Genomic DNA, 22,066 nt, shown 5'->3' on the forward strand with positions numbered 1-22,066 from the left:
GCACTTGCCGTGCCGATGCGGACGATCCCGCGTCTTGGACGCTGGACCCCGCACCGTATTGCTTATTTATTATTGCCCAGACTTCAGACGGCAAAGGCGAAGAGGCGATCTATTGCTGCGGTTTGGGCCCGGCGGCGCTACGCTGGTAATAGATGGACAGGCCTGTTCAACCGTTTTGGAACTCTATCGATACGAGTTACGCAAGGTCGCAAGGGCATGTGGGATGGACATCGGTGGTCAGGTTTTTCCACTTACGGCCGAATACTAGTGGAATCAATTCCAGTAAAGGTATCGGTGCTTTCAAACGCAAATAGCAGAGTCCGCCTGCGGTGCAATAGCCCATTGAACTCGTCTGCTCGTGCTACCTTGGACGGGAGGGTTGTTGGCCACCGCTGAGTGTGGCAACACAACGTCAACGGTCGGGCAGATGCTACTAGTAGTAATAAAGGAGACCTTGAAATTGGAAACCGAGTACCACCTTACGTCCAACCTCCAACTTAACTACCCCCACCGCACCCACCTCCACCTCCGCAACCACCACCACCACCACCACTGCCACTACCGCCGCCGCCGCTATCACCTCCCCCTCCACCGCAGGCACTTCCACCTCCTCCATCCCCGCTCGCACAACCCCCGACGCAGGCGGCAGCCGAGCCGCTACAGCTGCCACAGTTGGAGCCACAATTCACAACCGCACAGCCTCCTCCCCCGGCGTCCCCTCCTTGACCACCACCCACCAGGTCCCCGGCCGTAAAGCCACAATCGGCATTCCAGTCCAGCATCGTCATCAGCGCAACATTCCACAACTGGGCCTGGCTCTGGTTCCCGCCGGCCCCTCTCCGCCTGTCAAGAACACTGCTATCCGCGGGCCCCTCGAAGCCGGCGAACAGCATCCACGGGGAGCGACCTCCACTACTATCTCCCGCTTCCTTCTTCTTTTCACTCTTCTTCCTCTCCTTCTTTGTAGTAGTAGTACTGCCATCCCCGGTATAAAACCGCCCCTTCCCATTCCCAGACATACCCATACCCACACCCACACCCACACCCCACTTCTCATCCACATCCACATCCACCATGCGCATCCTCTCCTCCCTCAGCGCCTCATACCTCCTCACCTGCTCCTCCCTGCTGCCGCCCCACAACAGCGCCCACTCGGCAAGGAAGTAGCGCCCCCCGCGGCCGGCCTCAAAGTAGTGGCTGAACGGCTGCGCGCGGTGGATGCCGCCCGTCTTGGCGGCCCTCGCCACGGCCAGGTATGGCTGCAGCAGTAGGTGAGAGGAGGAGTTGTGCAGCCAGGCGGTGGCGGCGTGGAAGGCTGGTGTGCGGGACATGGCGGCTGCGCCGCGGGCGAGTGCGGTCGAGGCGCGGAGGAGTTGGAGGCGCGTTTCCATCATCATCGTCATCGTCCACTGTTTTTTAACAGGGTCGGAAGTGGAGGTTGAAGAGGAAGGAGGGGGAGGAGGGGGAGGATAGAGATACCTATCGCGGGTGAGGTGGTGCGAGACGAAGGAGAAAGAGTCAAAGGGGAAAGCCCAGACGTGTTTGGCCAGGTTGCATCCCCCCACTCCCCCTCCCTCTCCTTTGCTGCTGCTGCTGCTGCTGCTGCTGCTGCCGCCGCAACGGGTCGGATACCGCCCAAACGCCTCGGTGCAGTCCCAGGGGAAGAGGGTCTGGTAGCGCGGGTAGGGCGGCCCGCCGGCGAAGGCGCCCCAGTCGTGCCAGTACTCGTGGCACGTGTCGAGGATGTCGGCCGCGTCCTGGCCCACGCCGAAGTGGAAGCGCTGCACGTACTCGTCGGTGATGCCCGGGGGAACGTCGAATTTGTGGCGGACTTTGGGTTGGACGTAGCTGCTTGATCCTGGACCCCCTGCCCTGGACTGGGTAACGAAGCTGATGAGGTAGAGTGGTTCGGATGTCGGGGAAGAGTTGTTGTTGTTGTTGTTGTTGTTGTTGTTGTTGTTGTTGTTGTTGTTGTTGTTGTTGTTGTTGTTGTTGTTGTTGTTGTTGTTGTTGTTGTTGTTGTTGTTGTTGTTGTTGTTGTTGTTGTTGTTGTTGTTGTTGTTGTTGTTGTTGTTGTTGTTGTTGTTGTTGTTGTTGTTGTTGTTGGCGGAGGGGAAGGATTTGCTGACGAGCGGCTCGAAGAGGTTCAGGTCGACGAGAGAGGCACAGAATGCTTGACAGTTGTTCTTTGTTGCGCTCCAGGTGAGCGGTGTTTGGGGGTCGGCGAGGCGGGAGGCGATGCTGTCGAGGTAAACATCAAGCCGACCTTGCATCAGCTCTTTCAACTGCTGGCCGAGACCTTCGAGCACCGAGTCGAGGATAGCATCTTTCTCTTCGAAAGGCAGCTTGCTCGCTGCCAGAAGATCACGGACGATCTCAACCTCCTTTTCGTGTCGAAGGAGTCCCGTGAAGGGTGCGCCGACGACCTGCTTCATGACGGCCTTGTACCGCTTGGGCAGCGCAGCCTTCCGCTTCTGCTGCCACAACGTCCGGTCCGAGGACCCGGCTACGGCGAGGGCCCTGTCGCGGGGGCTAGACAAGGTAAATCGCTCGTGGAAGACGGGCATATCTCGGATAGTCACCAATGCGCCCGCTTTAGTGCTGATGGTCTGTCAGACCCGGCCCAACTTTTGACACCTTCGGCAGCGGAAAGCTCACTGTGCAACTCCATTCTCGATGAGCAGCGGTCCAACCCTCAGCGCCATGTGGACATCCCCGAACGGATTCTTCCTCGCAAACTTTCTGAGGAACAACGGAATGTTCGTATCAGCCTCGGCGTCCGTGGCCGAGCCGTCGAGGTTCGGGATCCACGCCTTCTTCCGCGTCGTCTCGGAGACGGAACCGTTTCGTACCGCCGGAGTCTCCTGGGAGAATATGCCCACCGCCTTGGTCTCCTTGATATCCACCGTCTGAAGCAGCCCGTTGTACTTGGCCCGCGGGACGAGCTCGGCCAATTTCAGGAGGCGACAGTTGTTGAGGTGCTTCGCCTCCGTCTCAACGCGAAATAGGCTGACGGGCTTGCCGGAGGCGTCATGATGAGGAACGGCATTGCAGCTGCACAGCTCTCTGCTCTTTTCGGCAGTGATTGACGCTTGCAAGACGCAGTGCTTGTACGTCTTGGTGTAAGAGTCGCTGCCGTAGTAGTGCTGCCAGTAGCAGTCCTCACAGACCACCCTTGGGTCTTGCGAGCCGTGGGACGTGAACATGCTTCCCGTGATCATCTTCCCGCAGTCTGGCCTTTCACAATGAAGAGGCCGCAGCTCCGGGTTCTGGAGCTTTTGAAGCTCAATAGGGGCCACTGTGTCATGTGAGATGGTTGTCTCTGACGGAGCTTCCGAACGTACGTTGAGGAATGGACGGCCGCTTGTCTGTCCCCAGTTTTTCAACCGGAGGCCGGTGTTCCATCACCTTTTCGATATCAAGAAGCCCTTTGCGGTGGGTGCATTAGCCATTGGCGGCTTAATAAAAAGTGTGAGGGACTCCACGCACCAGAAGCTTGAAGCAACGCCCACGCCCGCTGTTCCCATCCTTCGAGTTTGGGAAGCGCTGGTCTCGGTCAGCGAGCAAGTTCATCCGTCTATCACGGCCTCAGAGCTCGGTGCTTACAATCAATCCCCCCTCTCACGGAAGCCTTCAACTTGGCGCTCACATACTCGGCCCTTCGGTCCCTGACCGCTTGCTCCAAGGCTCTTTCATACGTCTCCCCTCGTTTCGGAGTTTTGGCTTTGCTCAGAGCGAAACGTGTCAGCATGTCCTGCTAATAATAATATGCTCACATTCATTGGACTGCCGAGTCCCGACAAAGAGCTCGCATCCCGGGAACCATACCGTAACGGATTGCAAAGTCGCGCGTTTTCTCGCTCACTTGGTCAATGAACGTGTCGAACCCATGAACGAGGTCGTCCTTCTCGTCGGGGCATGCAACGACGCTGAATTCGGGCTGCTGCCACGCCTTGAGTGTGCGGATGATGTTCTCGAGTTCGGCACGGACTCCTTCCCAGTAGAGCTTCTCCAACTCCGTTCGGAGCGTGTCCTTTCCGCTGCCGAGTGGCGACCAAGGCGTGTCCGGTCCGGGGGTGATGCTCGACTGGGACAATGCGCTGATCCGTAGCACGTCGGTGATGGCTCTGAGACGGGACATGGTGGATGGAGAGTGATAGTAGCTCTTGGCCCGCAAGTCTGTTCTTCAGGCATGCACCATGGATTGCAACTTGCAATTGCTGTCTTCCCCAAGAACTGCTTGAATGCAGCGTGATAGACAACGAGCCAGGTGGACTTGTAATTAAGAGCCGCTCGGCAACGATGTCTTAATGGCGAGGCATGGTCCTTCAAACAAACGGCTTGTACATACGATGGATAGGCAGTTTGGAACTTCTCAGCTGCGCCTTGCTGCCTTCGGTCGAACGATCTGTGACCGACGTTGCCTTAGTGCGAAGCACAGCCTCCCCGCAGCTCCGAAGTCCGCTCTTGGCACTCAAATATACCCAAGGTCAGTACCGACCTCTATCATGCTCCAGAAACAAGATTTATCAGCTGGTATGTTGTTGGGACAAGCCTCCAGGCCAGGAGGTTCAAGGTTTCCAATAGTGGGGACAGATATCGCGATACTCACTACGTCTACTAACACGAGGAGGTTGTAGCCTGTAGGCGCCCAGAGAGACCCAGAAGTTGAAACAATGGAACTCCGCCTGCCGAGACCCACCAAACAGCATATCTATCGGATTTCGGGATTCGGATCCATAATAAGGTAAGGTACGATTCAATGTTTCTAGGTACACCCTCTTCGTGTGCGGGTCAAGCCAGCACCACAATCCCCTCCCTCTCCGACAACGGCTTTTTGCACTACCGCCTGCAGGGAAGACACTTCGTCTTGTCCTGGGCTCCTGGCCACCTGGGCGTTCTTCGTCGTCTTTTCCAATACTCTCTGTTGTCCAACAAAGCTAATAAGCTCGGCAAGATAGGATCTTTGCATCATCGGTTGATGTAAAGCGTTCGGAGCATGCCCATTGACACTCCGCCAAGTGTTGGAAGCAATCGGAGCGAGGGACCTGGCTGGTATCTCGGGATCGCTAAGTAGTAATGTTATTCGCAAACAACCGATTCCTCATGGGGTGTTCGGTAGTGCGTATGGACCTACCTACCCAGAAATCCGGATTGATCAGATAGCAGACTGCGGGAACTGGAAGAGAAATCGTTGCACTAACCCTGAGAACAATATAAGTGGACGTAAAGGACAGGCAGAAATTCAGGGCGTAGTCAGCACCGTAGGATAGGTACCTATAATCGATATTGCGCAACTCAGCGCTTCCAAAAGAGAGCCTCGATCCAGAACCGTTGGGACTCAGCGCCTGCAACCCCAGGGACAAGACCGATCGTACGTATCGTGAATTTAATAGAAGATGTTGAAGCCAATCTGATTAGCACCGCTCCAACAACGGAAATGAGTGTTTTGGGGAACACAACTAGGAGCAGCTAATATCTTTTCAAAGTGAGTTGAATGTGATGCACGGACGTTGGCGAGAGCCGCAATGATATTGCCGTCAGAACTGACTATCCGCTTGTCATCACTCCATAGGTATGTACTCATCAAGTTGAAGCAGATACTACTGTCACGTCCGATACCGCTCAATGTTATCATTGGCCAAAGCAAAGGAATTCCCTCCGGCAGTCTCATTTTTGCAGGTAGAAACTCTATTCCACACTCTGTCAGTGTCCAGGGAAACCCGTCTTTCATGGTAACCAAGAACGGCGGCGGCGGCAAGCAACAAGCTCTGGCAATAACCCCTCCGACGAGGCAGAGTACTTGTACCTAGCAGGCTGCTACAAGGATAAGTGGAGATACAGTACAAACTGGAAGGTATTCCGAGGACCGAGGTACACTAGTGTTCGCTGGTGATGTGAACAATGCCAACAAGTCGACATGCATTTGAACCGGACTTATTAATTTGGGAAGTATCTCCAGCGCCGGAGCACATCATAGTTGTTGCTCGAAGGTTCGAGACTTCGGTAACCGGCGAGGTCATTGTTGTGACCATCAAGGTTTGACAGGCGCTTGTTGTAAGTGCGCCTTCCTTTCCTGAAAACCGCGGCCGTGGAAGCCGAACTCGGGGGTTCCGTCCAGTCCGGCTTCTTGCGATAAGTGTGCCGATCAGCGGCCAGCGAAACCTCGGTCGGTTCAACGTTAAGCTTTGCGGAGTGAAAGGCTCAAGTTTATTTCCCCCACTGACTTCCGCGCAGCGCGCAGCAGAATGTAGCCCTATCCAGCACTGCTAATAAGCCCTATATTGTATTGTAGTATACATCCGTCCCGGGTGCCCGGGCTGGATGTTGTATTGAGATCGGCGCATTGTGGATCAGATCCGCTGGGGTTCCCCAGATGAAGATTCAGATGACTCATGGTTTGCTTGATACTCTCCCAGCACGACACCGTTGACACGTGCTGGAAAATGGTAGGTCCGGGACTTGTAGAGCACGCGATCGGCATCAACAAAGCTAGGAAGTGCCAGGAACAGTCGCTCCGGCCCAGTTTCTGCATATGCAGTTCACCCGCGGGTTGGGATGAATGCGGATGACGGCTCCGGAACTCCGAGAAATCACCAAGCCTGAATCGGGAATGCTTGCGCTAGCGCCGGCACTTGGCCCCGGGGAAGGGTGAAGCCCTTGGCCCGCCGAGCCTCCGCGATTAACGGGCCCGACCGCGGCTGGCTTCCTGCTTAGGGAAAGGGGCGGATGTGGTGAAACGACTGCGTTGTCGAACATAAACAAGCGTGGAGTGCACAACCCACGACCAATGTTTCGAAGGGCCAGGACTATGTGTACTTGGTTATGTATATATAAGGTCTACATCCCAGGTTATCACTCACATTCTAAGCAGTCACCAGCGCAAGGTATCTCACTCGTTCGTAGCTCACTCGTCGCTATCTCGCTCGCTTATTATACCGTGCCAGTGAGACAGCCAACAGCTACCAGTTCACGACCATGAAGTTCCTCGCGGTCCTCGCGTCTATCGGCCTCGTCGCCGCCGCCCCTACCAGCGCCGCCGCCGACGAGGCTCAGCTCGAGGCCCGCCAGTACTACGGGGGCTTCTCCACCACGCGCAATGACCTCGTGAGCGGCAGCTCGGCCAGCTGCCCCAAGGTGATCTTCATCTTTGCCCGTGCCTCGACCGAGACCGGCAACATGGTAAGCTACCCAGACCTCCTTCATCGTATGTGCATCATACATGTCCCAGCTACTAACATAGGTTATGCAACAGGGCGCAAGCGTCGGCCCGAACGTAGCCAACGGCCTGGCGCAAAAGTACGGCACCTCGCTGTGGGTGCAGGGCGTGGGCGGGCCGTACGACGCCGGGCTCGAGGACAACGCGCTGCCGGCGGGCACGACGCAGGGGGCCATCGACGAGGCGACGCGCATGTTCACCATGGCGAACCAGAAGTGCCCGCAGGCGGCCGTCGTCGCCGGCGGCTACAGCCAGGGCACGGCCGTCATGTCCAACTCGGTCGGCAAGCTGCCGCAGGCGCTCAAGGACCAGCTCAAGGGCGTCGTGCTCTTCGGCTACACCAAGAACATGCAGAACCGCGGCCAGATCCCCAACTTCCCCACCGACAAGACCAAGATCTACTGCAACGATGGCGATCTGGTGTGCACCGGCAGCCTGGTCGTCACGGCGGCGCACTTTGGCTACGGCCCGGCCTCGTCGACCGATGCGCCGCGCTGGTTGATCCAGAAGATTGAGGGCAGCGCTTAAGTTTTGTGAGGTCCAGGGAATCAGGGGAAGTTAGGGACCACGGGCCAGGCAAGTACTGTACCATGGGGTGGTGCGATGCTGGGAACAAGGGAAGTAATTGGGGAATGTACATACACGACGCGATGTTTTTATGATTAAGGTATAAGATACGCCTCATGTTCAGCGAATATGCCTTGAATGAGCAATCAAGTAATCAAGTTCTGCAATGTCCACCTTTCACTAGCAGGGCTGACGATGAGAGTGTCGTAGTCAAGACTTGAATATAGGTACCTAGCTTTATAGAACCGAATAAAGAGGAAGCTCGGCGCAAAAGTGTGTCCTTGGTCTTGCGCTCGTTCTGTTACCCATTTGCAGGGGAACCTCAAGAGGACGTCGAAACCGAGGGCGTCCGGGTGCGTAGTTCAACGCTCTGATGGTCTCACGTCAGAGCTACGGCGAAGGCGATATTATGAAGCGGACTGATATAAATGTGAGGTAGGTAGGTTAGTTAAAAGAAGGCCAGTCACAGCTCCATGTCCCCGCTGCCACATACGTTGACATAGTAGTCGGGATATCGATCATAGCAGATGAAGCCAATGATGTAGAACCTCCTATAGGACCTCCCATAAAAGTCGACGATGAGGTGTTGTACAGTACCAGTCGAGCTCTCCCGTACCTTAAGTGGTAGGTGAGTTGCTCTCTCCGCAGTCGCTTGGGTACCATCGACGGCCGTCTCGTCAGTCTACACTCTATCCCACATTCAGAGTTCTCCGCTGCCCATGCAGTAATGGCGCTACAAGTGAGCAGTAGAGCCCTATGGCCAACCCATTAGGTTAAAAGATTATACATTTACCGAAGCCTAAAGGGAACGGTGAAGCGCTAGCTTATGCGGGGTGGATGGGTACCTAGTAACATGATGAGCTTACCGAATTGTGGTGTGGCTGTGCATCAATAAATGGGGTGACCTCCTCCTGCGCGGAGTCGGCTAGGTGAGGGCAGTGCTGCTTGGGGCTGTTGTCACGAACCATGATCTGGACCACCTATACCGGCGATCCATAGCTGCCTTGGATGATGTCTTCAGCTTAAAGGTTCAGGTATTTAGCGGCACCGGGCCGGGGTCTTTTGCCTTTTATTAGCGTCTCGAATCTCTCGATTAGGTTGGGCGCTTTCCCTTATTTCCGTCGGCCCGGGGTTGAACCGCTCAGGTTAACCTCCAAAGTTGAAAGAGACAGGTGAGACAACATTCCCATAGCCCTGTGAGCTTATCATGCTATTGGGATTGGCAAATCGCGATTTCAGGACCGCGCTTCAGAGGCAAAATTCAAAGCCACCACTAATAGCTCCTCTCAGTAGGTATCTTAATCATGGCGCTTCTCGACGCGCCGCATCTCAAGGCACTCCATGAGCACGGCAAGGGCGACGCCTGGCATATTGACTCGATTTGCCGGCGGCTCGACCTCAACGACCCCTGGAGTTTCCACGCAGGCCGCACTGTATATCGCAAAGCAGAGACTAAGGACGAAGAGCTGGTGGTCCCGGCACCGCATCTCTTCACCTCGCTGTCTTCTTCCTCGGTGAGCGGATCCCCAGACGCGGTCGTCCTGCCGTCGGTTGCCCAGTGCGCCGTACACCTGGAGCTGCTCGAGGTCTTCTTCAAGCTCCGCTCCGACATCCTCCATAGCACGGCGCTCGAGACCACGTTTGGAATCAAACAGTCTCACCGTACCGTCTATCAGCGCGTGTACGGCAAGCCCATACGACAACCAGTCAAGCTCAAGGACCCAATGTGGGACGAGAAGAGAAGGAAGAAGTGGCCTTACTTCTTGACGCTCGCAGTTGCACGGTTCGAGATTTGGGCGGAAAAAGCCGCTGCCACACTCGTTGGAGAAAAGGAAGAAGCAGTGCAGCTACCCTACCTCCCTCCTCTGGGTAAGCCCGAGTGATGCCCTTCTAGTGGCAAACTGAGGTGCTAATGGTCGAGTCAGATATCCTTATGGTGTGGCACGCCTTTTTACTCAACCCCAAAGCTTTTGAGAGTTACTGCAACGGACCCGGACGAGATCTGTCTCGCCTGCGCCAAATCCCTTTCCCTTGGAAGGAGATCGTATGTACCGTATCTTCCGCATTCCCCCTTACCCCCGTCCTAACCTGCAGTAACAATACATTAACACGGAGCCTCCGGTCCGTTAGCACGACGCAATCGACACCAGACACCTCACCTTCACGCTCCCCGCGCCCTCCGCTGCTTGGTTCAGCACGACGCTCAGCCTCTCCCCGGATCTATTCGCCTTCCTGACCTTGACCTCCACCAAACCAACCAACCACCCCATCCTAGCCGCAACCACCCGCTTCGGGACGCACGGCATCCCCTTCCGCCCGAGCAACAACAACAACAACACCGCACCACCACCACCACCACCCCCCTCGGACCCATCCAACGACGCACAAGAGTCCGCCGCCTTCCTCAGCTTGCTGCACACCTCCCGGGTGCACCACCAGCGCCAGGCCCCGCTCGCAGACAACGTCCAGCGGCAGGCCGCCTTCGTCGACAAGATGCACCGCTTCCTCTGGCTCCGCGCGCCCTCGCTGGCGGGCACGCTCCGGCGGGCCGTGGCGCGGTACGACCGCTTCCTGGCCCTGTTTGCGCTCTACCGGGGCGAGATGCTCGTGCCGACGCTGGACATCGACCTCGTCTGGCACACGCACCAGCTGAGTGCGGGGAAGTATGAGAGGGATATGCTGCGGCGGGTGGGTAGGTTCATTAACCATGACGATACCGTCGGTCAGGGCACGTTGCGAGGCGGGCGGGAGAGGACCAGGGAGGTGTGGCGCGTCCGGGTGGGCGGGGAGTACGAGGTGTGTTTGTGCTGGGATTGCGAGGCGATTGTGGATGTTTTGGAGGAGATGGAGGATGGAGATAAAGAGCAAAGGGGGGAGGGGGAGGAGGAGGAGGGGGAGTATTGGTTTGAAAAGGTTATGCAGCGGGTGCGGAATGAGGTCGAGTATTATCGGGCGGTCGAGGCGGCTAGACGGTGGAAGTGGGAGAGGTTGCCTGTCCGGGTGAAGGCTTGGGGAGAGCAGTAGGATGGGCAAGTTGCCGGTGGTAAGACGTAGCCTTTAGGGCTCGTGTATGATCAGGTAGACTAGGTGTGATGATTACTAGCTACCTCGTATGTGATATGATCATAGATGGATCTCTAATATACTGCCATGCGCCTTTGAACCTCACCTCGATTCTAAAAGTCACATGGCCCGTCCACACTCAACAATGCTAGCTCCAACCCAAGCTACCTCTTGCCGTCCTAGTCGGACCGGCACGGTTTCTTTCGATTACACGGTTGCACTCATGGACAGATATCAAGTTACTTCGCAAATGAATCGCATCCTCGAATGATTCTTTTCTCGGTCTTTGACGTCTATATTCTGATTTGCAGTGAGCCCGTGTGGCAGGCTCCCGAAATGCCTCAACTATCGCATGGCCTAAGCAATAGAAGGATCTATCTTCAATCCCATGTCACCGTCAGGGGGCGCAATTGACCACTGCGTAACACCGCCTCAAACGGTAGAAGGTTGTTCGACCTGTCTGTGGGAGCACCCGAAATTCCACCTATGAACCACACCTATCACAGTCGCGTTCGGTGACATGCCATCTGGTTTTTTGAGAGCTAGCACAAGGTGGACAGCAAAGTTAGCCCTACGCTTGCGGTGCGATGCCGGTGTTCGTAGGTGCCCAGATCGAAAATCATGGTCAACCGCGACACGGTACGTGCCTATGGTAATTCGTGGATGCCAGACTGGGAGACGTGGCGAGGGGGTTATGGTTATCGTCGAGTCGGGCATCTTTGCCGCGGCTTCTCATCCATCAGGTTACCCTGAGGCATTGAGAAACAATGGAGTCACAGCGAGTACTGTCTTGATCCGCGAAGCTTCGGCCTACCTGTCCTACGTGGCTGGGCGGGCTGGTCTCGCTGGCATATCAATGTCCCAACATCGGATTCTACCCGTACCTGGAAGTTAAGGAGAGCTCATCCGAACTCCGAAGTGCCCAAGCGGGGTACCTGTACCTGTCACATGGAGAGTGGGGCAACTGACCCCTGCAAGAACCATCGCCACTTTGCTGGTCCCTGGCGCATCTACCCTTGGCATGCGATGCAACCAACAAGGCCGCCACATCATGCGGCTGTCATAGCGAAAGGCCACGAAGTGGTCGGTAATTTGGACGCTCTTCTTCAAGCTGACTGCCACGAGTCTGGCATCTTACGCCGGTTTCTGAACCATAATATCTGATACTGCCCCATTTCTCACCAGGGCGGAGCGCCACCAAGCATAAGCCACCATCCAGCAGACCAGCACCGTCCATCTGCAGCCTTACCAGGCTGACAGGCGCTGCAGTCGGCCGCAGCCGCATTTCAGCCGCCGCCATGGCCCAATCTCCGCTATCTACACCGAAGAGGAAGCGCAGCGAGATGCTCATTGATGGGATACCTACGCTAGACACAACCACCCAGTTCACCTTTGATCTCAGTTCATCTCAGGAGGATGGTAGTGCGAGCCCTCGCACTCGGGTCGCACACCGGTTCCGTGGTCTCGCACTGGGAGGCGAAAGCGGGGCCAATGGACCCCCAGCGGCCGTGAAGACAGTGGACGACGATGTAGCAGCCGGGTCGCGGAAACGGATCAGGCTCCCAGAGGTTGAGATGCAAGATCCTGATCCACCCCCACCAACCTCGATCCCGGAATCCCAACCCTCAGATCTCCCAGTGGATCAATCCAGCCCGGGACGACGAGGGAGATCCCCCAACTCCGTCCGCATTGCCATCGACGATGCTGTAGTTGAGCAATCCGAGACGGTAGCCAACACCGGCATGGACGCTGACGCCAGACCACCACCCCAGCCCCGCTCCCAAACCCGCCCGCGCGCCTCTCGACGAGCCGGGACTCCGCCATTATCAACCACGACCAAACCCAAGTCCAAATCCAAATCAACCTCCCCCTCGCGCCCAGCAATAACCGACCCGCTCCGCGCCTCGCTGACATGGCACGACGACGAGATCACCATCTACGACCCGGACGACTCGGACGACGACGGCGCGGGCATCAACGGCATCGGGTTCAAGCCGACGCCGGCCATTGCCTACGCGCGGACGGTGCGCCGCCGGCAGCAGCTCGCCGAGTACAGGAAGCGGGAGGAACGGGAAGCCCGGGCGAAGAGGAGCCTCAATCGGCGGCGGGGGCGGGGTGAGAGTCCTGTGCCGTCGGCGCTGGCCATGGAGACGGCGGCGGGGAGGAAGGAAGGGAAGGCGGAGCGGAGGAGGGTCCGGTTCTTGGAGAGCCAGGTGGGGCGGAACTGATTGGGTTGTGAATTGCGCTCTGGGAAGGGATGGGGTGGTTACGTGGGGTGGGATATAGTGCCATGGGGAATGATTTGACGTGGCTCAATCTTTTCTGGTATTCTGGGAACTTGCTGGCCTATTCAGGGGTTTCCGCTTAAGGGGCGGCGTTTACGGCAGCGGCGTTTTGGCTGGCGACGGTTGGATAATTGACTTGGCGTGTGCTATGGGCGGTTGGCATTTCTCTGGGATGTTGGGATCCGGGGCTTGGACCACCTGGACGTGGCTTCACGGGTTATAAGTACATGGCGTCGACTTCAGAATTGAGCTTTGTGTGCCCCCATAGCGGCACTTGACCGGTGGTTTCCAATTCAGGAGATTGCATTGTACAATACAGGACGCAATAATCACCCCAAATAAGGTACACAGTCTCCGGACCCGTCTTTTTCATGCTTGCGCTCGACCCTGTATTCCTCCCGAGTTACCCAACCCCCTCCTGTCAAACAACAACCCTTCAATCAATCTATATCACCGTCACCAAAACCGCCACCACGCCCTCCTCCTCCTCCGTTCCTCCTCCTCCTCCCGCTCCCTTCGTCTCCTCCTCTCCTCCTCCTCCTGCTGCTCCGCCCGCTCCTTCCGCTCCCGCGCCTGCTGCGCAGCGTACACCTCGACCACCCGCCGCACCTTGGCCCGCTCCTGGTACCGCTGGAACTGGCAGTACTCGTACTGGCCCAGCGACGCCAGCACCCCGGCGCCCACCGCCCAGTTGGCCGCCTTGGGGATCGGCTTGCCCTGTATCCAGCGGAGCACTCCCACCGCGGCGCCCGCGCCGATGCCTGTCAGCAGGCCCGTGCGGGCGCACGGCGCTTGGTGGAAGGTCAGGAAGTCGGACGGTTTGATGGTTGCTGCGGCGTCGGCTAGGGTTGGTTTGCGGTGGGGTTGGGGTTGGGGCTGTTGTTGTTGCTGTTGTTGTGTCGGCGGTTGCGCTGTTGGGGTTGGTGGTGGTGATGGTGCGGAGATGGTGGGATGGGACTGGTCTGTTGGATGTACCCAAGAGCGGCTCGGGTCTGGGGGCGTTTGGTCCCGGGGGGTCGACTGTGGTGTTGGCATGTTTTGAGATTCTCGCAAAGGAACGGACCCGAGGAGGTATGGTAGAGATTGATGGTTTGGCAGGATCGTGGCGTCACTGTTTCAACGGCGGGGAGTTTGAGGTACTGGAGGTTTATCTGTAAGTAACCGGCCATGCTTTGGCTCTGTACTAGTCTGCACAGTGTGGAATACCTTAGGTACCTTGGAGCAGGAACAATGGCCGCAGGGAAGCTCAGATGTTCCTGATGGGTGCAAGCTCCCGTTCAATCTTCAATTCGCGGCTCGGCCCGAGCTCCGCCAAGGACTTGCCGAGAGCCGGGTTAGGGTCAGTGCATTCATAGAACCCCTGCTGTTTGTGCCCCGCCAGTCGCGTCGTGTGTGTGGCTGTCTGTCGCGCTTTAACTAACGCGTCTCCCGCGGGTCAAGTTTAATGGGTTTTGCCAGCACAGACGTGTGCAAGGGTAACAACTTACCAGTACGCAGCGATCACCTAGAATAACGTTCACAGTTACGGAAGGATCCCAGAAGCACTGCCTGATTCTCAATTCTCAATGATATTCATCCAATGACCTGTTCGCACTTTGCATCTGGGTTATCTTCTCCTTTCCTGTGTTGCTGAGACGCGATCTGCGCCGAAGGGAGTCCGGACTTCAGTCGAACACAATAAGCCGGGGGAAGCCACAAGCTCTCCGCAGCCACGATGCCGAACACCTCCCTTCGAAGACCACAAAAGGGTTACCGCCGCGGCGGGAAAGCCGCCTACCATGGCACGCGGACCCGAACATTCGCGGCCTCGTCCAGCGCCCGCGGCGAGGCGACCTCGACAGACGAGAAGTGGGAACGGACGGCGCTGGCACACCAGATCGACGAGAACATGGGCTTTGCGCGCTATGACGCTGGGCGGAAGCGCGAGGGCTGGCTCGTCAACGTGCAGCCCACTTCGATCGACGACCCCCGAGTTTCCGGAGGTGGCGGCCGCGCTGCCCTCGACTGCTACTTCATCGAGGAGGATGGCTCGACGTTCAAGGCGACGGTCGAATATGAGCCATACTTCCTCATTGCCTGTCGAAAGGGCCACGAAGGCGAGGTGGAGGAATGGTGCAAGCGGGTGCCTGGCGGCGGAGTCGTCAAGAGCATCAAGCGGATCGAGAAGGAGGATCTCAAGATGCCGAACCACCTGCTGGGCTATCGACGGCCCTTTCTCGAGCTGCGGTTTCACAACGTGCAGGACCTGATGGCGGCCAGGAGGGATATCATGCCCATTGCCGAGAAGAACAAGAAGGGGATGGATGCCATGGACACATACGCCGAGGTCGCGAAGTGAGCCCTGGTTCCGTCCGCCTCTGATGCTATGTAGCAGGGATGACTGACTGCCTGTGTAGTGCGAACGGCAACTTTGATCTCTTTGACAAAGACCCACGAACTGATGATAAACGAAATAATGCATCCTTTGCCGAGGCGAGCGATTTCATTGTTGATATCCGAGAATACGACGTCCCATACCACGTTAGAGTAATGATAGACTTGAGTATGCCCCTGAACCGCCCTGGATTGAAAACAGCGGACTGACGTGAGTTGTGACAGACATCCGCGTGGGTAATTGGTACTTTGTGGAGGCGAAGAATGGAGTCACGACGGTGATCCGCAACGAGGAGCGACTGGCACCGGCAGATCCCGTCGTCATGGCATTCGATATCGAGACTTGCAAGGCCCCCTTGAAGTTCCCCGATGCCGCTGTTGACCAAATCATGATGATGTCTTACATGATCGACGGTCAGGGGTTCCTAATCACCAACCGGGAAATCGTCTCGGAGGACATTGCCGACTTCGACTACACACCCAAACCCGAATACCCGGGGCCTTTCATGATCTTCAACGAGCCGGACGAGAAAGCCATGCTGGAGCGGTTCTTCCTTCACATCAAGGAGGCTCGTCCCACTGTCATAGCTACCTACAACGGTGACTTCTTCGACTGGCCTTTCGTCGAGGCCCGTGCTAGCGTCAACGGCATCGACATGTACCACGAGATCGGGTGGAAGAAGGACAGTGAGGACCAGTACAAGTGCAACTACAGTGTGCATATGGACTGCTTCCACTGGGTCAACCGTGACAGTTACTTGCCCCAGGGCAGCCGAGGTCTCAAGGCTGTCACGGTTGCCAAGCTAGGATACGACCCCGATGAGCTCGATCCCGAGCTTATGACACCATACGCGAGCGAGCGGCCCCAGACACTGGCTGAATACTCAGTTTCCGATGCGGTTGCAACTTACTACCTGTACATGAAATACGTCCACCCGTTCATCTTCTCCCTGTGTACCATCTTGCCGCTTGGCCCGGACGACACGTTGAGAAAGGGGACAGGAACACTTTGTGAAATGCTCTTGATGGTGCAAGCTTATCAACACGGGATTGTGTTACCAAACAAGCATATTGCGCCAAAGGAAGCTTTCTGGGAAGGGCATCTTCTGGACTCGGAAACATACGTCGGTGGACACGTCGAGAGTATTGAAGCCGGCGTCTTCCGATCCGATATTCCTGCCAACTTCGCCGTCGACCCAGGGGCAGTCGACGAGCTCCTGCGCGACTTGGATGCCGCCTTGACCTTCAGTATCACGGTGGAAGAGAAGAAGTCCATGGACGACGTGGTCAACTATGATGAGGTGAAGCAGCAGATCGCCGCCAAACTGCTGGATCTCAAAGAGACGCCCAACCGCAGCGAGCGGCCCCTGATTTACCATCTCGACGTCGCGTCCATGTATCCCAACATCATGACGACAAACCGGTTACAGCCGGACTCCATGATCTCGGAATCGGACTGCGCCGCTTGCGACTTCAACCGGCCGGGGAAGACGTGCGACAGGAGACTCCCCTGGGCCTGGAGAGGCGAGTACCTGCCGGCGAAGCGGGACGAGTACAACATGATCAGGCATGCGCTAGAGAACGAGAAGTTTCCAGGCAAGGGGGTGAACAGTCCGATGCGCTCTTGGCAAGACCTAAGCCCCGAGGAGCAGGCTACCCTGACCAAGAAGAGACTCCAGCTTTACTCTCAGAAGGTCTACCACAAGATCCATGAGTCCACCACCATCATCAGGGAAGCCATCATCTGCCAGCGGGAAAACCCCTTCTACATCAACACCGTGCGAGACTTTCGAGACCGTCGATACGACTACAAAGGCAAGGCCAAGGTTTGGAAAGGCAAGACTGAAGCATTGAAAAGCTCCGGCGCCGCAGCCTCGGAAGTGGAAAACGCCAAGAAGATGATCGTGCTCTTCGACTCGCTACAACTCGCACACAAGGTCATCTTGAACTCCTTCTATGGTTACGTCATGCGGAAGGGCTCGCGGTGGTACTCCATGGAGATGGCGGGCGTGACCTGCCTGACAGGAGCAACCATCATCCAACTGGCCAGGTCGCTGGTGGAGCGGCTGGGCCGGCCGCTTGAGCTCGACACGGACGGTATCTGGTGCATGCTACCGGCCACATTCCCGGAAAACTTCGCCTTCAAACTCAAGAACGGCAAGAAACTAGCCATCTCGTACCCCTGCGTCATGCTGAACCACTTGGTCCATGCCAAGTTCACGAACCACCAGTATCAGACTCTGGTTGATCCCAAGACCTTCAAGTACGAAACGCACAGCGACAACTCCATCTTTTTCGAAGTCGACGGCCCGTACAAGGCCATGATCCTGCCTACGTCCAAGGAGGAGGACAAGAACCTGAAGAAGAGATACGCCGTGTTCAACGACGACGGCAGTTTAGCAGAGCTGAAGGGTTTCGAAGTCAAACGGAGAGGTGAACTCAAACTGATCAAAATCTTCCAGCAGCAGATCTTCAAGTTCTTCTTGGAGGGCACCACCCTGGCAGAATGCTACGCTGCCGTGGCCAAGGTGGCAAACAGATGGCTGGACGTGCTTCACAGCAAGGGCGCAACCCTCGCCGACGAGGAGCTGATGGAGCTCATTTCGGAGAACCGTAGCATGACCAAGACCCTGGAGGAGTACGCCGGGCAGAAGTCGACATCCATCACGACGGCCAAGCGTCTGGCCGACTTCCTGGGCGAAGGGATGGTCAAAGACAAGGGCCTGAACTGCAAGTTCATCATCTGCGCCAAGCCGAGGAATGCCCCGGTCACGGAGCGCGCCGTCCCCGTCGCCATCTTCTCGGCGGAAGAAGAGACCAAGCGCATGTACCTGAAAAGGTGGCTGAAAGAAGAGCCTGCCGACACGGATCCGCGAGCGCTGCTGGACTGGGACTACTACTTGGAGCGTCTGGGATCCGTCATCCAGAAGCTCATCACCATTCCGGCTGCCCTGCAGAAGGTGCGCAACCCGGTCCCGCGTGTGCCGCATCCGGACTGGCTGCAGCGGCGCATCAACATCAAGGACGACAAGATGAAGCAGAAGAAGCTCACCGATCTGTTCGGGCCGACAACCAAGGGAGGACCCCTGGGCGAGATTCCTCTTCCCAACACCAACAGTAGCCTTGGTGATGTAGAGGACATTGGCGCTCTTCTCAAGCCAAAGACGGTGATGTCTGCCGTCTCCGCCTCCCAGAAGGCACCAGCGGCGAATAAGCGGAAGTCTCCTGAACCGGCCGAGAACCAAGATCCCTTTGCCGCCCTCCCGAAGAAGATGCCTAACCCGAGCGAGGATTACCCAGCCTTCTTGGAGTATCAGAAGCTAAAGTGGAAGCTCCAGAAGCAGGCGCGAGCACGACGACGGCACCTGTTCGGCAACAGGCGTGGAAATGCCCAGAGCAACCTTCAACACGCGTTCCGGAACCAGGCCGAGATGACTTTCAAGGGCACTTGGCAGGTACTGCAGCTCAAACCTACCGACAGCCCTGGCATCGTCCTCGCCTACGTGCTCATTGACGCAAGGATCCACGCCGTCAAGATCAATGTCCTTCGCCAGGTCTACCTCAACCTCAAGAGCAAAGAACTGCCCGACATCGAGGTGGAGGGATGCCATGTGGAGCAGGTCAACCACACACTTCCGAATGGCCACCCGTCCGTGCATCTGTTCAAGCTTACCGTGCCTGAGGAGATCTATTTCGCCGAGGCGGAGAAGTTTTCCCTGCTCTTCAACCATCCCAGCGTGGAGGGCGTGTACGAAAAGCAGCTTCCGCTCAATCTCCGCGCCGTCCTCCAGCTTGGCAACCGCTGCACCATCGACCAGAGCCAGGCGGGCGTGCTCGGGAAGGGCTTGGACCAGGGGTTTGACCTGGCCAGTCTGACGAAGCCGGCGAAGGCCAAGCCCTACCTGGAAGCGGCTCAGATGTCGTACATCTACCTCTCCCACATCAGTGCAGGCGAGCGTCAAATCTACGGCCTGTTCTCCACGGCCGGTGATCAAGCGCACATCATCATCCAGCAAAAGAGCAGGGACGGCGGCCAAGACCTGCCTAATATCTCCAAGTTGTACGCGGACTTCCTCGCCCGTAGGAACCGGGAGGAGCCGGCGGACTCGAATTGGCAAGAGTGCTTTCCGTATCAGGAGAAGTTGGCCTTCAAGGTCACCCAGGTCACTACGCGCCGGAAGGCGTTCCTCGAGGTCGGCGACGTCGTCAAGAAGATGAAGAAGGAGGAATCGGGGCCTACCATACTGGTCATCCAGTCGTCCCAGCGGAACCTGCTCGTGCACGATATCCCGATCCTGGGCGAGTTCCCGGTCCTACCGCTGCGATACGACCAGGCCGACAGCGCATTGCCGCCTCTGGGATGGCAGACCGTGGTCGCCCGTCGGCTGGTGAACCACTACCTTAGCCTCGGGTCATGGATCAACCATCTGACCGCTCTGGCCAAGTATGGGGACGTTCCGGTCTGCAACCTGGAGCGAGATGATCCTCGGTTCCTCATCGATGTGGCGTACGCGCGCCGCTTGCAGGCCAACAATGTCGTGCTCTGGTGGTCGTCTAGTCCGCGACCGGACCATGCAGGATACGAAAAGGATGATGTCGCCGGGCCCCTCGATCAGGTCCAGATGCCATCTGTCAACAACCCGGGGACCTTCGCCTCCGTCTGCATCGATATCGAGGTCCGCAATCTCGCCATCAATACCATTCTCACATCGTCCCTCATCAACGAGCTGGAGGGTGCCGACAGCATCTCGTTCAATCCGGCAGCTGACGGGACCTCGGATGGAAATGAGGTCTTGTACGCCGAGAACGCCTTCGCGAATGCCGGGGTACAAGTCCTCCGGGAGATGGTCAAGTCATGGTGGGCCGAAGCCTGCAAGGGATCGACCATGGCCGATGTCATGGTCCAGCACCTGGTCCGCTGGGTCGAGTCCCCCGCCTCGTGTCTGTACGACCGGGCGTTGCACTATTACGTGCAGATGATGAGCCGAAAGGCGCTTCTGCAGCTTATGGCAGATTTCCGCCGCGTCGGATCACAGGTCATCTATGCCAGCCCCAACCGGCTCCTCCTGCAGACGACCAAGTCCGAGGTTGGCAACGCCTACGCCTACGCTCAGTACATCCTCAAAAGCATCAAGTCGAAGCCGCTCTTCCACTTCATCGACCTAGACATCAAGGAGTACTGGGACTACCTCGTGTGGTACGACGAGTTCAACTACGGCGGAAAAGCGTGCCAGCAGGTGGTGGAGAAGGACGAGCAAGATCTCCAGATGATCATGCACTGGCAGCTGGCGACCTTCCTCCCCGTCCGGCTCCAGCCCATCTTCCGCGACTGGGTCGTCGAGTTCATCGAGCTGATGCACAGCATCAAGCGGCCAGCGACGGGAAGCGATCCCACCGCCACCCCGCGCCTGACGCAACTCCCTATCCGCAACGGCAACGCCGGACTGGCCGAAGACGCGCCGGGGCAAATCATCCTGGGCAGGGCCTTCGAGAAGCCGCTCAAGAAGGAGATCACGAACCTCATCGCCACGCAGAAGCGCGAGCTCCTCCACCCGGAGCTCGCACCAGACTACACCTTCCCGGCGCTACCGGGCTCCCACCTCGCCGCGCTGACCCCCAAACAATCCAGCCTCCTCACCACGTCAACAGCAACAACAACAAAAGCCCCCTCGGCCAACCCGGTCCTGGAGCTGGTCAAATCCCTCATGCAGGTCTTGTCGCTAGACAAGAACATCACCCTAGAAGCCCGCCTGCTGCGCAAGGAACTGTTGGCCTTGTTCGACGTGCGCGAGTTCTCCCGCGAGGGCACCTTCCAGAACCCGTCCGAGTCGCTGCGCCTGCCGCAGCTGAGCTGCGATCACTGCACCATGGCAAGGGATCTGGATCTCTGTCGTGACGAGGACCTTCTTCCCCCTCCTCCTCCTCCCACTTCTTCTGGGGAAGCGGCGGGGGGGTGGAGCTGGCGCTGTCTGTACTGTGAGCAGGAGTATGACCGGAACGAGGTTGAGGAGAGGCTGCTGGCGGATGTGGAAGGCTTGGTGGTGCAGTGGACGACGCAGGATCTCAAGTGTGTGAGGTGTGGTGCGTTGAGGGTGAATGAGTTCATGGAGCACTGCACTTGTAGTGGCGAGTGGAAGGAGAGTGTTGATAAGGGCCTGGTGGTGAGGAGGTTGGCGGTGTATAGGAATGTGGCGAGGTTTTATGGGCTGCGGATGTTGGGGGATGTGGTGGATGGTGTTTTGGCGGGGTTGTGATGGACTAGAACGGAGGGGGAGGTCGGCTTCGAGGTTGTACATACTGTGTGTGCCATTCGGGTGGATGTTGTTGACGGTAACTTCCGACTTAGGAGCAAATGGAATTCCTTGTTTGCTTTTCACAGTTGTAAAACTTCAGCTTCACTCCGGTTGCCCTAATATGCAGCGAAGCGCCGTGCTGTTCCTGGATCAATTCAAGATTTGAACTATCAATCGTTAACAAGATACGTACCTAGGTAGTAAGGAACTCTGTCGTATCATCTCCTTAACTGCATGTAGAAGTTACCACCCCACCCCTGGTCGTC

At 57.2% G+C, this 22,066-nt stretch overlaps 7 protein-coding genes across 7 annotated transcripts; 4 read left to right on the plus strand and 3 right to left on the minus strand.

Annotated features, from left to right (window-relative positions):
* Nucleotides 1-497: 497 nt before the first annotated feature.
* Nucleotides 498-4,141, minus strand: B0T15DRAFT_485492 (uncharacterized protein; the record flags this gene model as incomplete). The annotated part of the gene is made up of 8 exons (XM_062866293.1): nt 498-721; nt 1,046-1,877; nt 2,130-2,601; nt 2,659-3,269; nt 3,328-3,428; nt 3,490-3,546; nt 3,607-3,723; nt 3,829-4,141. The coding sequence occupies 8 exons, from the start codon at nt 4,139-4,141 to the stop codon at nt 498-500; spliced, it is 2,727 nt and encodes a 908-aa protein (XP_062721797.1).
* A 2,837-nt stretch (nt 4,142-6,978) lies between these two features.
* B0T15DRAFT_556691 (carbohydrate esterase family 5 protein) lies at nt 6,979-7,961 on the plus strand (the record flags this gene model as incomplete). The annotated part of the gene is made up of 2 exons (XM_062870428.1): nt 6,979-7,182; nt 7,256-7,961. The coding sequence occupies 2 exons, from the start codon at nt 6,979-6,981 to the stop codon at nt 7,745-7,747; spliced, it is 696 nt and encodes a 231-aa protein (XP_062721798.1). The 3' UTR covers nt 7,748-7,961.
* A 255-nt stretch (nt 7,962-8,216) lies between these two features.
* B0T15DRAFT_534085 (uncharacterized protein) lies at nt 8,217-8,731 on the minus strand (the record flags this gene model as incomplete). Its single annotated transcript, XM_062869411.1, has 2 exons — nt 8,653-8,731; nt 8,217-8,540 (listed from the first exon to the last, which is right to left on the minus strand). Coding segments are annotated over exons 1-2 (329 nt in total), but the record flags the coding sequence as incomplete, so codon positions are not given.
* B0T15DRAFT_534087 (uncharacterized protein) lies at nt 8,732-10,953 on the plus strand. Its single transcript, XM_062869412.1, has 4 exons — nt 8,732-8,958; nt 9,080-9,655; nt 9,712-9,830; nt 9,917-10,953. Exons 2-4 carry the CDS (start codon nt 9,091-9,093, stop codon nt 10,808-10,810), a joined length of 1,578 nt encoding a protein of 525 aa, XP_062721800.1. The 5' UTR covers nt 8,732-8,958; nt 9,080-9,090; the 3' UTR covers nt 10,811-10,953.
* Nucleotides 10,954-11,883: 930 nt separating this feature from the next.
* On the plus strand, nt 11,884-13,479 carry B0T15DRAFT_534092 (uncharacterized protein). The gene has a single exon (XM_062869413.1). It carries the CDS (start codon nt 12,148-12,150, stop codon nt 13,075-13,077), a length of 930 nt encoding a protein of 309 aa, XP_062721801.1. The 5' UTR covers nt 11,884-12,147; the 3' UTR covers nt 13,078-13,479.
* B0T15DRAFT_216302 (uncharacterized protein) lies at nt 13,335-14,391 on the minus strand. The gene has a single exon (XM_062862742.1). It carries the CDS (start codon nt 14,167-14,169, stop codon nt 13,591-13,593), a length of 579 nt encoding a protein of 192 aa, XP_062721802.1. The 5' UTR covers nt 14,170-14,391; the 3' UTR covers nt 13,335-13,590.
* A 170-nt stretch (nt 14,392-14,561) lies between these two features.
* B0T15DRAFT_534097 (uncharacterized protein) lies at nt 14,562-21,967 on the plus strand. Its single transcript, XM_062869414.1, has 3 exons — nt 14,562-15,468; nt 15,531-15,676; nt 15,733-21,967. Exons 1-3 carry the CDS (start codon nt 14,849-14,851, stop codon nt 21,759-21,761), a joined length of 6,795 nt encoding a protein of 2,264 aa, XP_062721803.1. The 5' UTR covers nt 14,562-14,848; the 3' UTR covers nt 21,762-21,967.
* Nucleotides 21,968-22,066: the final 99 nt, after the last annotated feature.

Source organism: Chaetomium strumarium (genome assembly GCF_033439665.1).
Source record: "Chaetomium strumarium strain CBS 333.67 chromosome Unknown B0T15scaffold_4, whole genome shotgun sequence".
Taxonomy (NCBI): domain Eukaryota; kingdom Fungi; phylum Ascomycota; class Sordariomycetes; order Sordariales; family Chaetomiaceae; genus Chaetomium; species Chaetomium strumarium.

Bases quoted from the DNA above. Each gene is read 5' to 3' on its own strand.
- B0T15DRAFT_534087 (XM_062869412.1), top strand. From the start codon at position 9,091: ATGGCGCTTCTCGACGCGCCGCATCTCAAGGCACTCCATGAGCACGGC. The intron at 9,656-9,711 runs GTAAGCCCGAGT...TGGTCGAGTCAG, and splicing joins ACCCTACCTCCCTCCTCTGG to ATATCCTTATGGTGTGGCAC. The intron at 9,831-9,916 runs GTATGTACCGTA...CCGGTCCGTTAG, and splicing joins CTTTCCCTTGGAAGGAGATC to CACGACGCAATCGACACCAG.
- B0T15DRAFT_534092 (XM_062869413.1), top strand. From the start codon at position 12,148: ATGGCCCAATCTCCGCTATCTACACCGAAGAGGAAGCGCAGCGAGATG.
- B0T15DRAFT_216302 (XM_062862742.1), bottom strand. From the start codon at position 14,169: ATGCCAACACCACAGTCGACCCCCCGGGACCAAACGCCCCCAGACCCG.
- B0T15DRAFT_534097 (XM_062869414.1), top strand. From the start codon at position 14,849: ATGCCGAACACCTCCCTTCGAAGACCACAAAAGGGTTACCGCCGCGGC. The intron at 15,469-15,530 runs GTGAGCCCTGGT...CTGCCTGTGTAG, and splicing joins ACATACGCCGAGGTCGCGAA to TGCGAACGGCAACTTTGATC. The intron at 15,677-15,732 runs GTATGCCCCTGA...GAGTTGTGACAG, and splicing joins TAGAGTAATGATAGACTTGA to ACATCCGCGTGGGTAATTGG.